General features: G+C 43.4%; 1 protein-coding gene across 3 annotated transcripts in view; it reads right to left on the bottom strand.

Annotated features, from left to right (window-relative positions):
• SCN11A (sodium voltage-gated channel alpha subunit 11) overlaps positions 1-15399 on the bottom strand; it is a 146385-nt gene that overhangs the window by 71492 nt on the left and 59494 nt on the right. For 2 of the 3 annotated variants that reach the window (XM_070238926.1, XM_070238927.1), the window contains exons 1-4: positions 12968-13107; positions 5097-5370; positions 1673-1790; positions 274-376 (exon numbers count right to left, since the gene is read on the bottom strand). In XM_070238926.1, coding sequence (XP_070095027.1) covers positions 274-376; positions 1673-1790; positions 5097-5363 — 488 coding nt within the window. In that variant the 5' untranslated portion in view covers positions 5364-5370; positions 12968-13107. Of the gene's footprint in view, positions 1-273; positions 377-1671; positions 1791-5096; positions 5371-12967; positions 13113-15399 lie in introns of those variants that run through there. The other variant, XM_001916599.5, reaches the window with a different exon arrangement.

Here is a 15399-nt window from a genome sequence, read left to right as displayed (position 1 = left end):
TGGACTCCTAGAAAGCCCATGTAAGCACAAAGAAAACCACTTAAAAGCTAGACATAAAATTTGTATGTGCTGTTTATTACAAATGTAATTTCAAGTAGCCTTTAAAGACAATTGTAGATACATATATATAAAACTGACTGCTAGCATTTGTGTTGAGGAACTGGGGTTATTTGTGATTTTTTCTTTCTCTATCTAAACTCTGATGTAATCACAATTCTTTTAGGTCTATTTGTTTAAAAACTTAGGACAGACGAATTCAGGGTGAACACTTACTCGGCATTGTCGGCATCTTTATTACTCCTGTCCTTCTCACTAGCTGTGGCCATGAACACGCAGTTGATGATGACGGTGCAGATGATGAACATGCTGAACAATGTGAGCGGCGTCCGTTAAGGCAGCTACACTCCAGGACGGCACGTGTCATGAGTCGTTGTAGTGGAGGCTGTGGGCAGCCCTCCAGGTATCCTTTTCTGCAGGTGCTCCTGTCCTCTAACCATAAATGTTGGCTGAGAACAACTCACAGCTGTCCCCTCCCCTGAAGATCTGTCCTCGGCGAATGGCAGCCTCCTCACCTGGAGGGCTACAACCGCCTTTCACACGTCTGATGGACAGACTTACAAAAATCTGGCCCCTTGCTTCCGGGCAGGGCAGCTCTGTGACACAATTCGTGCGCAGGAGCTTCCCGTGGGCTCATGCTGACGCAGTCTCAGCTGAGACCCCATCCTTGTTTGGCTCCCCCTTTTGCTCCAGGCTGCTTCCCTTTTTCCTCCTCCAGAGAGCATTCCCTTACTAAATCACTTAAATAAGAATCCACATCTGGGGCTCTGCTTCTAGGGAACCCAACCTACATAGTTATTCCCTCCCATTCTCCTCAATACATCATTATGTCTACCAATCCATGTCCTTTTCACTGCCCCAAGTCTAAAACTACCTACTGTCTCCCCACCCCCTGCACACATCAGACACGCTCAGTAATTCCCACTTGTCTTTATCCTTTAAGATTGAGGTTGTGAACTCGAAGTCTTAAGAGCCCGGCAAATCATATAAATGGGTGAAACGGGCTGATGTTGGTCACAGAGAGAGGTGGAGACATGACGAAGCAGAGCTTGCAGGTCCCCTCTAAAAGAGGCAGTGGTTTCTCACCACACAGATTTTTTCCAGGTAGGAATGCAGGCCTGGCCTTGACAGAGGTTCCACTTTTCAAAAGAAGCTGGAAATCTGGATGTTTAACATTAGAGAGCGTTTCCAAAAAGTTTTAAACACTGTGTAGGTCCAACACAACACATTTATCAACTACATACAGTGCACAGGTTGCCAGTTTACATCATTTATTTGGGTCTCAACTTAGATGTTCCTTTCTCCAGGAAGTCATCCTTGATGCCTCCAAAGCACAGTGGTATCTCTCCACACTACCACTTCCAGACTGCCCATCTGACTAAAGAAATTGCCTGCCTTTTGACCCATCTCCTTCTGAAGCCAAAGGATCCCAGAGCGGGGACCACGCCTTGTTGACCCCCAGCACTAACACAGCCCCTGCCGCATAGCAATAGGCACTCAGCCAGTATTAGTTGAAAAAATGAACTGTTTCCACTCAAAAAACACGTGAACATCTTGGGGCTCATGCACTTTCCACATGACCTAGACTTAGTAAAAGATGCAAGAAAAGGATATGAATGGACTGAGATTCTAATGGCTAAGCCTCGGATTGAATTGAAAGGCCCAAAAATGAACAAGGCACGTTTGGCACTGAAGCGGTAGATTGTTCTCTTTTTGTTCAACACCATGAATGTCTGCAAGACAACAAAACACAATATAAATTACATGCAGTGACACAACAATATTTATCATGAGTTCATTTAGAGAAACTTCAGTGGAACCATGATTTGAGGCACGGCTTGGCTTATCATGATACCACAGCTTCTGACTGGAGAGCTGTCATTCTGAGGCCCATGGTATTTTCTGACCAGCCTACAATGACTCTGGAAGCCAACAGATCCCCCCATGTGGCCTGGGTCTCACTCAGAGTCCCAAAATAATTGGTGGGTTTTGGACTGTTCACCCAGTGGAATACTCTGGAGGCTCCAGAAATGGAGAACATAGGCCCTGCAAAAAAAAAAAAAAAAAAATAGAGGTGAAGAGTAACAACTGGGGCAAACAAAACCCTTCATATTGTACCCTACGGTATGTATCCATGGAGATAAGAACTAGAACAGAACTGGAAGACATGGAAGTATTGAACATTCCCATTCAGCAGATTATTTTAAATTATTTTGATTACTAATGAAAACTTTGTAACAAATCTTAGCATAGTCAGGGACCTAGAGAGTCCACATTGTTAGGCCTGAGCGGTTCTACATGAGATAGTCTGCCAGTCAATTCTGATCTTGAGGATCTTTAACAAAAAAGTCACCAAGGTTTTTAGACTTGCTCTGCCATTCCTTCTGTGCATATAAAGGCAAATCTGCCTGTAGTTCTCAACCGGCAGGGGAGGCCCTATAGAACGCATCTGGAAAAGCATGTGGGTGTTTTTGGTTGTCTGTTACAATGAACAGAGGCTCTACTGGCCTTTAGTAGGTAGGTCCAGGGATGCCAAACTCAGGACAGACCTGCCAAATGATGCATTGTCCCACCCAAATTGCACAATTGGGCCCCATTGAAAAATATCAAACCCATGCCCATTTCCTTCTAGCACATCTTCCTGGGCTCTGGGAATGAAGCAGCCCCTGGACAACAACCTATCACTCATAGGCTTCTCACATCAACCCCCAGACCTCCCTCTTTCCATTTAACTGTAACCTGGCTGTCCACTTATGTGTCCCCAAGGCTGTTAGCTACAAAAGCCTTCACAGAACAAGGGTCATCCTGGTCTCACTGTGCCACTGCTCCTTTCAGATTTGTGAAAGCATACTTGACATGTAATTCAGCTTGTTCTCAGACAGGAAAGACAGGCCTTGTCACCCAGGCCCAAGACAGCAGAATGGGTGCTGCCTTGACTGAGGTGCTAGAACTTCAGCCACTGCCAATCATCAATCTTCCTTCATCGAGTTGCTGGAACTTACTTGTCTGCTGGCCATCCGGCTGCAGGGAAAAGTGTGGACTAGGATATTTTCCAATGCCTCCATAACAAAATGAAATGGGCCATAGGATTCTTCAAAGGTATGAGCTCAGGAGCTCAAGAACCACTTTGGGGATTCTGTACCCCTCCTTTGGATAGAAAGACAATTTTAGGGCAGACAGCAAACCTCTTCTTAAGGTGGGTCACCCCAGATTAATAGGTAGCATGATATGGCTCTGCTTCTGTGCCCTTTGATTTTGATATTTTATTAATGCCTCTTATGACTGCTTTAAATATTTTAGCTAATAGTGCATTTAACTACACTTGCCAGGGTTTTAATGACTAAAATGATAGGTACCAGCTCCTCCTGTCTGCTTGCTGACACATCTGCACCCCTTTCCCTACAGCTCTTCAAAATGGAAGCTTCCAAAGAGAAGAAGTGACCCATGACTATAGAAAGACCCATTGGGTTTGAGTCCTAGCTCCACCCCTCACTGGCTGACTTCCCCATCTAGGCTTTTGTTTCCTCATCTATACAGCAGAGTGCTAACGATAGCCACACATACTTCGCATGACTGTTGAGAGTACCAGCCACGTGAGGTCATGGGTGTGCAGAGCTCTAAATGAGTATCATGTCTTCTGATTTAAGGGAGGGTCCAGGCTGAGAAGAGATGGTCCTAGAACATCCACCCAGGCTGGAACAGAGCCTGTCCTCACAGGACTGTCCGCAGCACACCGACCTGCTGCCAGCCTCGTAGGTCTCCTATCCAACTCTGAGGCAGAAGGAGGCCTCCAGCAGTTAACTCACCTCCAACGACTCTGCCTCCAAGAAGCCCCTGGAATTCTGGGGCATAAGGAGAAGGAGAAATATTGGAGTATTTTTACTCCTTCATCTCTCTTCCCTTTTCTTGTCCTTCCCACTCATACCCCATTTTCCTCTATATACACAGTCCCCATTTGGCCTGGTGACCCTAAGTTTGTCCCAATTCAAGGACATACAAACCAGGCAACCTTTCTTTGGAGAGATCAGTTTCTCATGGTTGCCAGCAAAGAATTTCTCAGTGTCCCATATTTTCTAGGACTTCCCCCAAACTCCCCAGCCTCCTTGCTCCCTGACCTCAGTCTGATGAAGTGGGTTTTCTATTCTCTGCTGGATCACAGTGAATTGATGATGTCAAGGTCTTCTGAGCCTTCCCTGAAAGGGAATGGTCTGCAGAGGACTATCCTCATTGCCCCAGGCCTTCAAACAGCCATCAGAGGAGCCCAGAGTTCACACTTCCTCATTCAGGAGCCCCTTTAAGGAACTTTCACTAGAATTTCCCTGCAAGAACTACAACCAGGTAGATGAAATAGCAAACCTCTCACATGTTGGCCTGGGATTTACATATAATATGCATGTGCCTACTTGATTACCTTATTCTTAGACTTCATTTATTGAGCTCATATTATGCATCAAGTGTTGGTCTAGTGCCTTGACCTTTATAAATCTCATTTAATAGCCTAAAAAACCTATTGCCTAAGAGACTTGCAAGATAAACTCTTGTTGCCAAAATGGAGATTTCTGGACAGCAATATTAATCCTTCATATCAGTATAATGCTTTACAGTTTATAAAGTGTTTCCATAGCATGTCTATGCTGTAAAGTAGGGAAAGCAGGCATTATTTCCATTTTACAGATTAGAAAGAAGAGGATTAGTGAAGTGATTTACCCAAAGTCAAAAAGCCAGTCACTTGAAATGGCCTATACTCAACTTTTGTGACTGCTGGTCCAGTCCTCTTTCCTGACACCATTTTATGTTTTCTCTGTTCTCCTTTTAACCTTTCTGCTGCTCCTAGTCCTCATCTTCTTCTCCAAGACATCCATTACAGAGAGAGAACAAGGACTGAAAGGAGTTCTCAGGACTATGAAGGCAATGACAGGGATGATAGCAAAGGAGAAGCATGGGCCCCCTCTGCAAACCCCAAGATCAGTGTTTGAAGATCCTCATAACACTAGTTATAATGGCATGGTTAGAACATCCCAGCCTCCTTATGGAACTACCTTATGATTTTTGTAGAATGGGTCCAAGTCTTCCAGGGGCTTTGCTATCAGCTCTTTGGGAATGTCGCCATAGAGCTTGGGCAACTTCCTGGAGACCTTTAGGTCAAGCTGAGGTCGAGGCTGGGGTTCTGCCGCTGTCTGGTCTTTGGACTTCTTTTTCTCCTTTTGGATGGCAATCCGCTTCTCAATTGCAGCCAGAGAGTCAGAAGTGAAGGGGCGGAAATTCCGTGCACCTGGGAAGATCACCGGGTAGCACAAGTTGTCCATCTTCACCCTTGAAACAGAGAGAAACAGCACATCCTCATAGAGCTCTGGGAGGCAGAAATCACACAGCCTGCCCTGGACTTCCACTCTCCAAAGATGATGTCTTGGGGGTCTACAAGAATTGAGACTGAGGTGAGGGGGCTTGGGAGCTCATTGGCTGTGGAGCAGATCAGAAGAAGTGAGCACCACTGTGGACAGAACAGGAAATTTGGGCATAGATAAGACCAAAGCCAGGCATCATTCCTGGAGGCTCTAAAGATAGGTGGGAAGTTGAGTTCAGGAAAAATGGGCAGAAGAAGTCCAGACTCTAAAATTGAGACCCAAGCATGGAGCAAGATGATAAGACTAAACTAGCTGAACTACTGAAGTGAGGCCTGCAGAGGGTGGACAAATGGCCATAGTGTGAACAGGAGAGGAAGAAATGAGGAGTTAAGTAGGCCGCAGCTATGGTTGCAAAATCAAAACTAAGTGCATAGGTCTTTTCCCACATTTGGTCAGCAAAGCTTTTAAAATGTGATGGAATGGAAACAAAAGAGCCATAAACATAGGCATGAACATTTATACTAATACCTATGATCCCGTGACAGCTCTCTTACTTCTGAGACCCAGACCTGGCAGAAGTGAGATCCTAAGAAAGCAGAAAGGATGTGCCAAAGCTAACAAGGTCACTCCACCATAGGATGATAGCTCTCCCTGGCCCTATCCCTGACAGCCCCTTCTACAAGGATTTTCTCTACATCCCCAGGCTTAAAACTAGACTCTGAGAAAAAGCAGTAGTGTTCAGGTTGAATGACTTTATTCCTGATGTCAGGCCTCCTCTTCCTTTCTTACTTACTAAATGCTGATCTAGGATTCACTCCCAAACCACTCCAGGGAATTACAATGGGGAATCCAACATAGCATTGGGGTTTGTTCATTCAACAACTATGTGCTCAGTGTCTCTTCTAGGCATAGTGGTAGAGAGTAACGGTGAAAAAAACCATAGTCCCTCCTCCTGGTCCTACAGTTATGCTGTCATGGTGTGATGGAGAAGACAGATAAAAGACAGGAGATTTCAATACAGTAAGACAAATGCTACTATAGTGAGAAGTAGAGGGTGCTATGTCTGTGCATAGGATGGGTGTCTAACCAGTTTTGCAGAATCAGGGATAGCCTTCCAAAGCTTTAATGTCTCAGTTGAGACCTGAAGAAGATGTAAGACTTAAACAAGAAAAAAAGGGAACATCAGAGTGTTGCAGGAGAGTAAGCAGCATGTACAGGGACCCTTGGGTGCAAAAGAACATGGTGTCCATCAATGGGTTCTGTGTGCCAGGAACGGAGATTTTGTGGAGTGGAATGGCCAGATAAAGCTTCAATCAGCATTGTGAGAATGTGTGGGGCCCTGTAATCCTTAGTAAAGACCATGGACTTCACCCTGAGGGTAATCTAGAACTTGGGACAGAGGATGAAGGAGATGAGGAGGCTACAATAGGAGAAATGAGCTTGGAAACTATTGCAACAAATCACAACCACTGAGGATGGCCTAACGGAGTGGATGAATTTGAGAGTCATGGGAAGGGAGGAATTTGAGCGAGAGTAAGGAACCAAGCTTCCTGGCTTGGGCAGCTAGGTCAACAATGGTGTTACTCACTCAGAGAGAGAGAGCACTAGGGAAGGAAGAAGCTTAGGGGTAATAAATTCAGTTTAAAACACGTGGAGTTGAAGTCGCCTATATGATCTGCAAGTGGAGAGAACCAGAAGGCACTTGAATACAGGGGAGTCACGGCTTATACACGCTAGGCTCTGAAAATAGCACATAAGAAAAAAACATAGTCAAAACTTCTCTTGAAAATCCCTCAAGAAGGCACCATACTGAAGAACATCCCAGCTCATTGGTCAGCAAATTCAATACAGCCAGCCTTTCTTCTAGTGTCAGAACCAGTCACACTTTCCTCAGTTAATCCCAAAACAGAGTAGTTGGATTGTGTTTAAGGGCCATGACAAAGGCAACATGTGTGTCTTTAGACACACTGAAGGAAATGTGATACTCACAATGAGTGAGCCATCTGTCAGCTGAAATGAATATGGAACCTTATCTTCACTGCATTCTGTCCCATCCATTCAGGGTCAAGCTCTTTATGGATGCACCTGGATGAGGGAGTTGATCATACTACTTAAATTCCTCTCTCTCCCCTCCCATCCCTCCATTCCTCTTCCTTTCCATTCCATTCCTCTCTCTTGCTCATAAACATATATAATTGAATTTGTATAAATGAAGTGGGCATATAATGAGACTCTACTATATTTGGCTCTAGAGCTCATGAAAGACATGTAAGACAGGGATGAAGTCTTTTGTACTCAACAGCATATCGATGTTAGTTGATCGTATAAAATGGATGAGCCAAGAAAGACCCTGGATAGCAAAAACTGGACCTTACACTAAGTCACAACAAGGAATCCAGTGTAGGGTTGCTGCCATAACAATAAGACTATTAAAAAAGAAACTGGACATTGATCCTGACATTCTGACTCTGGGGATATTTTGCCTGGGTTCTTTTTTCTCTCATTTTTTTGAGGAAGATTAGCCCTGAGCTAACATCTCCTGCCAATCCTCCTCTTTTTGCTGAGGAAGACTGGCCCTGAGCTAACATCCGTGTCCATCTTCCTCTACTTTTTTCTATGTGCGACGCCTACCACAGCATGGCTTGTCAGACAGTGCCATGTCCGCACCCATGATCCAAATCGAGAACCCTGGGCCACTGAAACAGAACGTGCGAACTTAACCACTGCGCCAGCCCCTTTATTCTCTTTTTTTGATGAGGAAGATCGTCCCTGAGCTAACATCTGTGCCAATCATCCTCTATTTTGTAGGTGGGATGCTGTCACAGCATGGCTTGATGAGCAGGGCACAGGTCCATGCTTGGGATCCAAACCCACAAACCCCAGACCACAGAAACAGAGAGCAAACTTCACTACCATGCCACAGGGCCAGCCCCTTGCCTGGGTTCTTGAGGAAAAGAAATTTGATAGAAATAAATAACACAAATAAAACTGACAACCCTTGAAACTGCACATGTTAAAATTAGTTATAGATGATGAAATAACTAAATGTTACCTTAAAGGAAACATTGAAAACTGCAAAAATTGACCCAGAAAAAAGAGGATTTTATAAAAATTATCATCTCAAATCTGACAAAATAAAATCACATGCAGTAAATTTTTCTTATTAACTGAAAAAAATTGATGGAAGAATCAAATATTTTTAATAAAAGTAGACTCAGGAAAATTGGACTATGGAAATAGATGCTGCACAGGCAAAGTTTAATTAAATTAAAAATCAATATGGCACATACTATAATTGGTAAAATTTGGAATGATTCAAATCTTCTTATGCCAAAAATACTTAATTCTGAAAATTTTCTTTACAGAAAATAGATTGCATTGCATGGAAAATTGGTTGAAGAATTAAATTGGCTAAGTGCAATTATGTGCCAAGCCTTACTAATAATCAAGTATGAAGTATACAATAATCAAATTTTTCAGACCCTAAATGACTCTTTACAAAAAAATTATTTGAGTATATGCTCTCAAACAATGAAAAAAGAATCCAAAAAATGGAGGATGATGGAATCCAAGACAGAGTGCTTCGAACCCAACAGTGCAATAAAAAAATTCCAGGGTGACTTCAAGCCACTTCAACTGGCTTAAAAAGCAATTGATCCAACTAGAATTAGAAGTCAGAGAGTCCTGAGAAAAACCCTTCAAGAATAAAGTAAATTCCCTGTAACAAAGAATATGATTAAGAGACTGGTTTCTTAACAGGTAAAAAAGAAAGGTAGTTAGAAGTGCCATCAAAACAAATTGTTCTTCAGAAAGTCATGTTTTACATATGAAGCCAACTAAATGGTTCGGGCAGCTTTCAGAATATAAGAATAGGAAGAAAAGAGAGTCCACTTGATCTTGACACTTAGAACATTCTCCTTCATGCGGCAGATCAGGGACATCAGAGTCCACCTCCTTCTCTATGGGTCCAAATATGGTTTTAGAAACTAGTAGCTACAAAATCAGTATATCATGAAAGTTATATGTTAGTTTTCAATTTTAACAATCATCCTATAGATAAAGCAAAATTAATTACAACTACAGAATAGAATTTAACTATTATAAAATTTTATTGCAAGGTGAAGTTGGAGAGAAAAGATGAAGAGAATCTCAGAGACACCAATTTCCTCATCATAAATACTTGGAGAATCAAGACATTCGATGGAAGGTTGATGGATCAAGCAGTAAGAGTATAAGTCTCTCTCTTAAAATTATGCAGGTAATCAAGAGCAAACCAAATGAAAAATATATGTAACAAAAACTGGAAGAATCATGGGCAAGGCAGAAAGATTATCGTCAGTAAGCTAAATTCCTCATCTTGCATAGGGACAATTCAATAACTTCCACTTAACCTTGATAAATCAAGAAATAGAAGTATAACAGAAATATTTTAAGTTAGTGAGACAAGGACCAGAAGACTGAAAAACTGAAATGGGTAAAAGTGGGACTCAGGATACAGGTGAAGGGGGAGATATTTTATTTTTCATGTTATATTCTTCCCAACAGTTTTTCCTTCCGAGCTATTTGAATTATGTGCATGTATGTGTAACTTTTACAGGACTGCAAATTTCAAGGGCTCAAAACATTCTCTGATTCAAAATAGAAAGTCAAAATATCAGGTACAATGATAAGCTCTAAATCTCCCCAAATCACAAAGGAAGCAAACATAATCTCAACTTGCAGTCCTAACCCAGGAGGCCAGTGACGTGTGAATTATGATTTGATGTAGGAACTCACAGAGACTGGGAGGCTCACGAGGAGGCTCGGCAAGACTTGCAAGGGAAGTGGGTAGCTGCCTGTCAGAGAGGCCTCTGCACTGCTCCTCAGAGGCCAGGCCTGGGCGGCAGGCTCGCAGGCCCACTCCCACTGAATAGACAGAAAAAAACACTCACCTAGGCCTCACTTCCCTGAGCAGAGCCTCTAAATTCCTCAGGAATTCACTCACAGTTAAGATTAGGTAGCTCCAAGCCTTACTTCAAATCTATAAGCTTTATAGAGGTATTTAGATCTGAGCTCCAATCATTTGTTCATTCATGTGGTGGGTGCTGGGATTGCAAAGTGATATAAAACTTGGTCCCAGTCCTCAAGGGTCTTACAACGGTGTGGGGATTCAGGTAAGTCAAGGAGGGAGGATGAAACCACACAATGAGTATGGCTACACTGGGGGGAAGCATTGGGTGCTGTGGGAACCCAGAGGAGGATGGGTTGTGAAGAAGCGGAAGCCGTTGAGCTGGGAGGAAAGAAGGAGGTGTACACATGTGTGAAAGCACTGAGGGTAGCAAAGGGCTTTCGTTTACTATTTGTGACTTTATCCGTAAATATAAAAGTGACATAACCTTACTGTGCTGGACATCTTCAGTTTGTCTTCCAGATCTCTCCCCTTCCTTCTCCATCCTGCTCAGTGCCCCAGAAGCTGATCCAGGTGGATTCCTCAGTGGAGTCCCTTGAACTCTGGTTTATGGCTGGGTTTGGCCAATGGGAGGCACCAGCAAGTGACCCAGAGAACGGTGGAGAGTGAGGTCAGGGTTACCTTCCCCAACTCTCTCCCTCACGGCGGCCATAGCCCACAGCTCCTTTCAGGTGGCCCATCCACACAACTCTCTCTCTGGCTCTGCAGCCCTCCCCTCCCCATGCCCCTTCAGATATGGGGTGTAACGGCACCCGTACTTTCACCATACCTGAGAACCGTGCCTTCACATATTTCTGTCACTGAACTCTGCCCATACCTTTGTAAAATGTCCCTTTAATAAAATATTTTCAAAATGTCCAGTTTGAATGTACGATTTGTTTCCTGACAGGGCCCTGGATGATAGAATCATCCATTAGATAAACTTTAGAAAACAAGAAAAGGAAAAGATCATCAACAAACCAAAGCCACTTAACACATGCAAGTTTTAACATTTTGGTTTATTTCTTTTCTGTAGTCTTTCCGTGCAATTATTTACATAGCTGTCATTGTCATGCATATGCAATTTTACCTCGTGAACTCTTCAATTAACTCGATATCACAAACCTTTTCACAATGATAGATATCATTTAATGGCATCTACCCTGTTCCAGGTAAAATTTTGAGTGTGTTAACGTACATTGTATCTCATTTAATCCTCAGAACAATCTCATGAAATAAATATTATCCTCGGGCGATTTCTGAAAGGAAATGTTCATCTGGAATTAAGGTGAATTACTTGTGGCCTTCTTTTAAGAGGTAGAGGTTTTAACTTTACATCTTCCTTGACTAATGTTTCTCTCCAGGTGGGAGCCAAACTTGACAACCTGACCCTCACACTCTACCCTAACCAGTAGGGGAAGTCATTGAGGAAGTCGCAAAAGGTTTGCAACTGCATGCCCAGGACACTTTGGGATCGATCTGGTCCGCACAACCTGAAATGCCAAAGGTCCACACTGAGGTTAATAAGAGCTATGAGCTATGGGCTAAGCACTGTGTCAAATGCTTTAACTGGATTATCTCTCATAATTTCCCAAGAAACCTACAAGTTGGGTATTATTATATCATCCACATTTTACAGAAGAAAACATTAAGGCTTACAGAAATGGAGACGCTTGCCTATGATCACATTAGTAAGTGTTAGAGAATTGCAATCACAAGCAATCACTACCATGCAATTCCACCTACCTGCCTAGTTCTTCATACTTAAAGCTAAGACATCCCAAAGAAGCAAGAGAAGGGAGTCAGGAGGAGAAAGCCACACAGCTTCCAGCTGCACTGGGCTGGGTTGATGGCACCCTTACTGTGTGTGACGTACTTCCCAGGACATCAGCCTCACTGCAACCTCCATATTCATGTCTCTCCCACAGGCATTGCACTGGTTCCACCATGACACCCTCCTACTCACCCAACCCAGACACCTCAATGGTAGATGTACCCTACAGGATGTCCCTTCGTCTATTTTGGGTGGAGGTCTGAGTAACAAGTTCTTAACTTTAGTGACACATAAGCCATGTTCATTAATGTGGGTTACAAAAAAATAATATCCCCTTCCTCCTTCGTAGATCCCATAAGAAAATCAGCAAGCAAATGAACATGAACAGGCTTTAACACAATTTGATCTCAATCCAAAGCCAACCCCAAGATTAGTCAGCTAAGTTTTCAGAAGAAAAAAATAGTGTACATGAATTTCCAAGTGAGTTAATTGGCCACGGAGAATTCAGAAAATATTTGGAGGATTTGCACCATAGCCTCAAATGGAAACAAAACTCGAGCACATCTTTTTTAGAAAAGTCTAGTTCCTGACACAAAGTCCACAATTGCAAGCTTCTACCAGGCCAGACAGCCATCTCCTGTCCCCATTCCCTCTCAGAGCATCTGAAAGGAGGAGAACCACCTGATGGACCCCATCTCCTGAGCCATGTATTTTTTACCTGGTCTCTGCTTCTGATTTTAGAAGGAAATGGTTATAAAAGGCCTGTACTCCATCTTGATGTAAAAAACAGATGAAGTTGCATAGAAACATGTCTAGCCTTGAAAGGACTGAAGAACAGGGCTGCCCTCAGCCCAGAGGACTTACCTGCCTCTGCTAAGGCGACTCCAGACAGCAGCCCCGGTGGTACGTCTCGAAGCTCTCCACAGAGCAAGTCTCTCGCAGAGTCGAGCTCCTGCTTCTGGTCGTCAGAGTCTTTCTGGGAGGGGTGACTCGGAAGCTGGGTGGAGAACTTGGAGGAAAGCAAATGGGAAGAGAGCCAAAGTGATTTTAAAGAATCGTGTAGGAAACCCTGTAACTGGAGAAGCGACTGAGATGGTACTTACATTTATACTTTGGAAGCATCTGCCTTTAATCAGTGCTTAATCTAACTCTGCAGAAAGCATCATTAATAAAGAAACAGGTTGTTTTTTTTCTTTGGCCTCATCCAAGTGGGTGAGAGAATAAGAAAAGTCTATCTGAAAAGCCAGGCTGTGCTTCTGCATCCCACTTAGCCTGCAGGCTGCCTGACCCAGGGCTCTAGGGTCTCCCCCGCAGGACCTACCAAGACCCACAATGTGAAACTGTTCACAAGGCACCGTTCAGCTCCTCCTCCCTTCTCTTGTCTTGTGCCATCAAGACTGGGAGTTCAGACCTAGGAAAACACACATTTGCTTACGTAGCTGTCATAAGGGACACCAGGAAGACCCCTTGGCCACCAAAGCAACTCTACAATGGACCTGTCACCAAAGCCAAAACTCCCCCACATAAGCTTCTATTTTGTTAATTCTTGGGGAAAATTTAATTCTCTCTCTAAATCTCACACCATAAGCTATTTTCAGCCATTGTCACTTTTCAGAGGCTAGCTGACAGCCAACTGAGATAAAGGAGACAAGATAGGTGTTTACAAGGAGGTAGGAAGTAGGTGTTTAAAGGAGTGTTGGATTGGAATCACAGGCAGATTTCCGTCCTGCCAGAGGGGCACTGAATACTAGTCAAAAGAACAAGGCATCAGTCCCAGCTCCACCACTATAAGATGCGTGATACTGGATGGATCACTCAATTTCTGTGAGCCTGATTTTCTCCCTATAAAATGGGATAATTCTTTCAAACCTCCTTAGCCTTAAGAACCAAATGTGATAATAGCTGTAAAAACACTTCACAAATATTAGATATAAGTATCTGTTAATTTTTAAGAGGGAAGAGGCTTGGCTGCTTTTGTCCCCTGCTAACTCAACACCTGGATCCTGCAGGGAGGAAAGAAATCACAGACATGGGATTAGTACCAGGCCTGGCACAGTGTATATGACCTGACTTTTTAAAGCAGTGATCATAAATTCTAAACCCTTGTCTGATTTCAGGGTGATTCTCAGAATAAGAGAAGACCAAAGAATAGGAGAAGTACTTAGAGTTAATAAGCATTTTTTACGTGGATAAAAACATGTGTGCATTTGGAGAGGAAAGGAGGCTTCTAAATCCATTATCTTAAAAGGCCCTGGCCTTTTTAAATATAAACTTTTTGGAAATATTATTTTCCTAAGCTATTAAGTCGTATTCAGACTTCCCACTCTGAAGTTTCAGAGAATCTTTCTAGCTCCATCTTCAAGGTAAATGCAAATGATTCCAAATGTAAGGACTTAAGTGACAAAGAGTAATACACAAACACAAGGCACCCGAACAGTATGAGGTTTGCCATCAGGACTTTCCCAGACTCACTTCTCCTGTGGAGAACTTAGAGAAGGCAAATATGCATTTGAAAGATGGAGCAGAGCACTCGTGCTGAGTCCTCATAAGAAGAGGCTGTCAACCTCAGAGAACAGTCAGAATGCCCCCACATTTGCATCCCTGGAGCTATATAGCATTGTTAGCTCCCTCAGGTGCTAGAAAGCAGCAAGGCTCTGTCAGTCTGTCCTGCCATCTGATAAGCTGGTCAGCTTCAGCATCAGTGGCCAAGTAAGGTGCATTAGCTTTAGCAGTAGCCATGCCTTCCATCTGTTTTAACAAAGATAACATTGAACGTCCACTATCGCAGAGCACCTGGAAATATCAAAACAAGACCTGAGCCCTTGAGGAGCACACAGACTGTTGTATGAGTAAGAAAGGTATACAGAGAACTATAGAATAAGAAAGAGAGCATCTGCAAGCAAGATGCAAACAGAGGACTTCACAGCATGGAGCCGGGAGCAACTCATCTGGGGAAGGTTTCCAAGAAGAGGTGGGATTTGAGCTGAGGCTCAGAGGATGAGTAAGAACTCAACACACAGAGAAAGTAGGGATGGGCTTTCCAGGAAAAGCACAGGCAAGAACACATAGGCCTGGAAGGACAGGGCATGTGTAGAGAATCTCAAATGGTTCCATGAGGATGGAGTACCGACGGGGGGAGGTGCATAAAAGAAGAGGAGTCTAAGATGAAGGGATGCTTTACATGGCCTTGTACACCACTTGAATACCACTGAGTCTGAACTTGAACTTGTATTGAGTCACAGGCATGGCACTGGCATTGTCTTAAGCTTTTGATTATTTTGTGTATAACTACCAAG

The sequence above is a fragment of the Equus caballus genome, chromosome 16 (assembly GCF_041296265.1).
Source record: "Equus caballus isolate H_3958 breed thoroughbred chromosome 16, TB-T2T, whole genome shotgun sequence".
NCBI lineage: Eukaryota > Metazoa > Chordata > Mammalia > Perissodactyla > Equidae > Equus > Equus caballus.
This window is presented reverse-complemented; position numbering and strand designations above follow the sequence as displayed.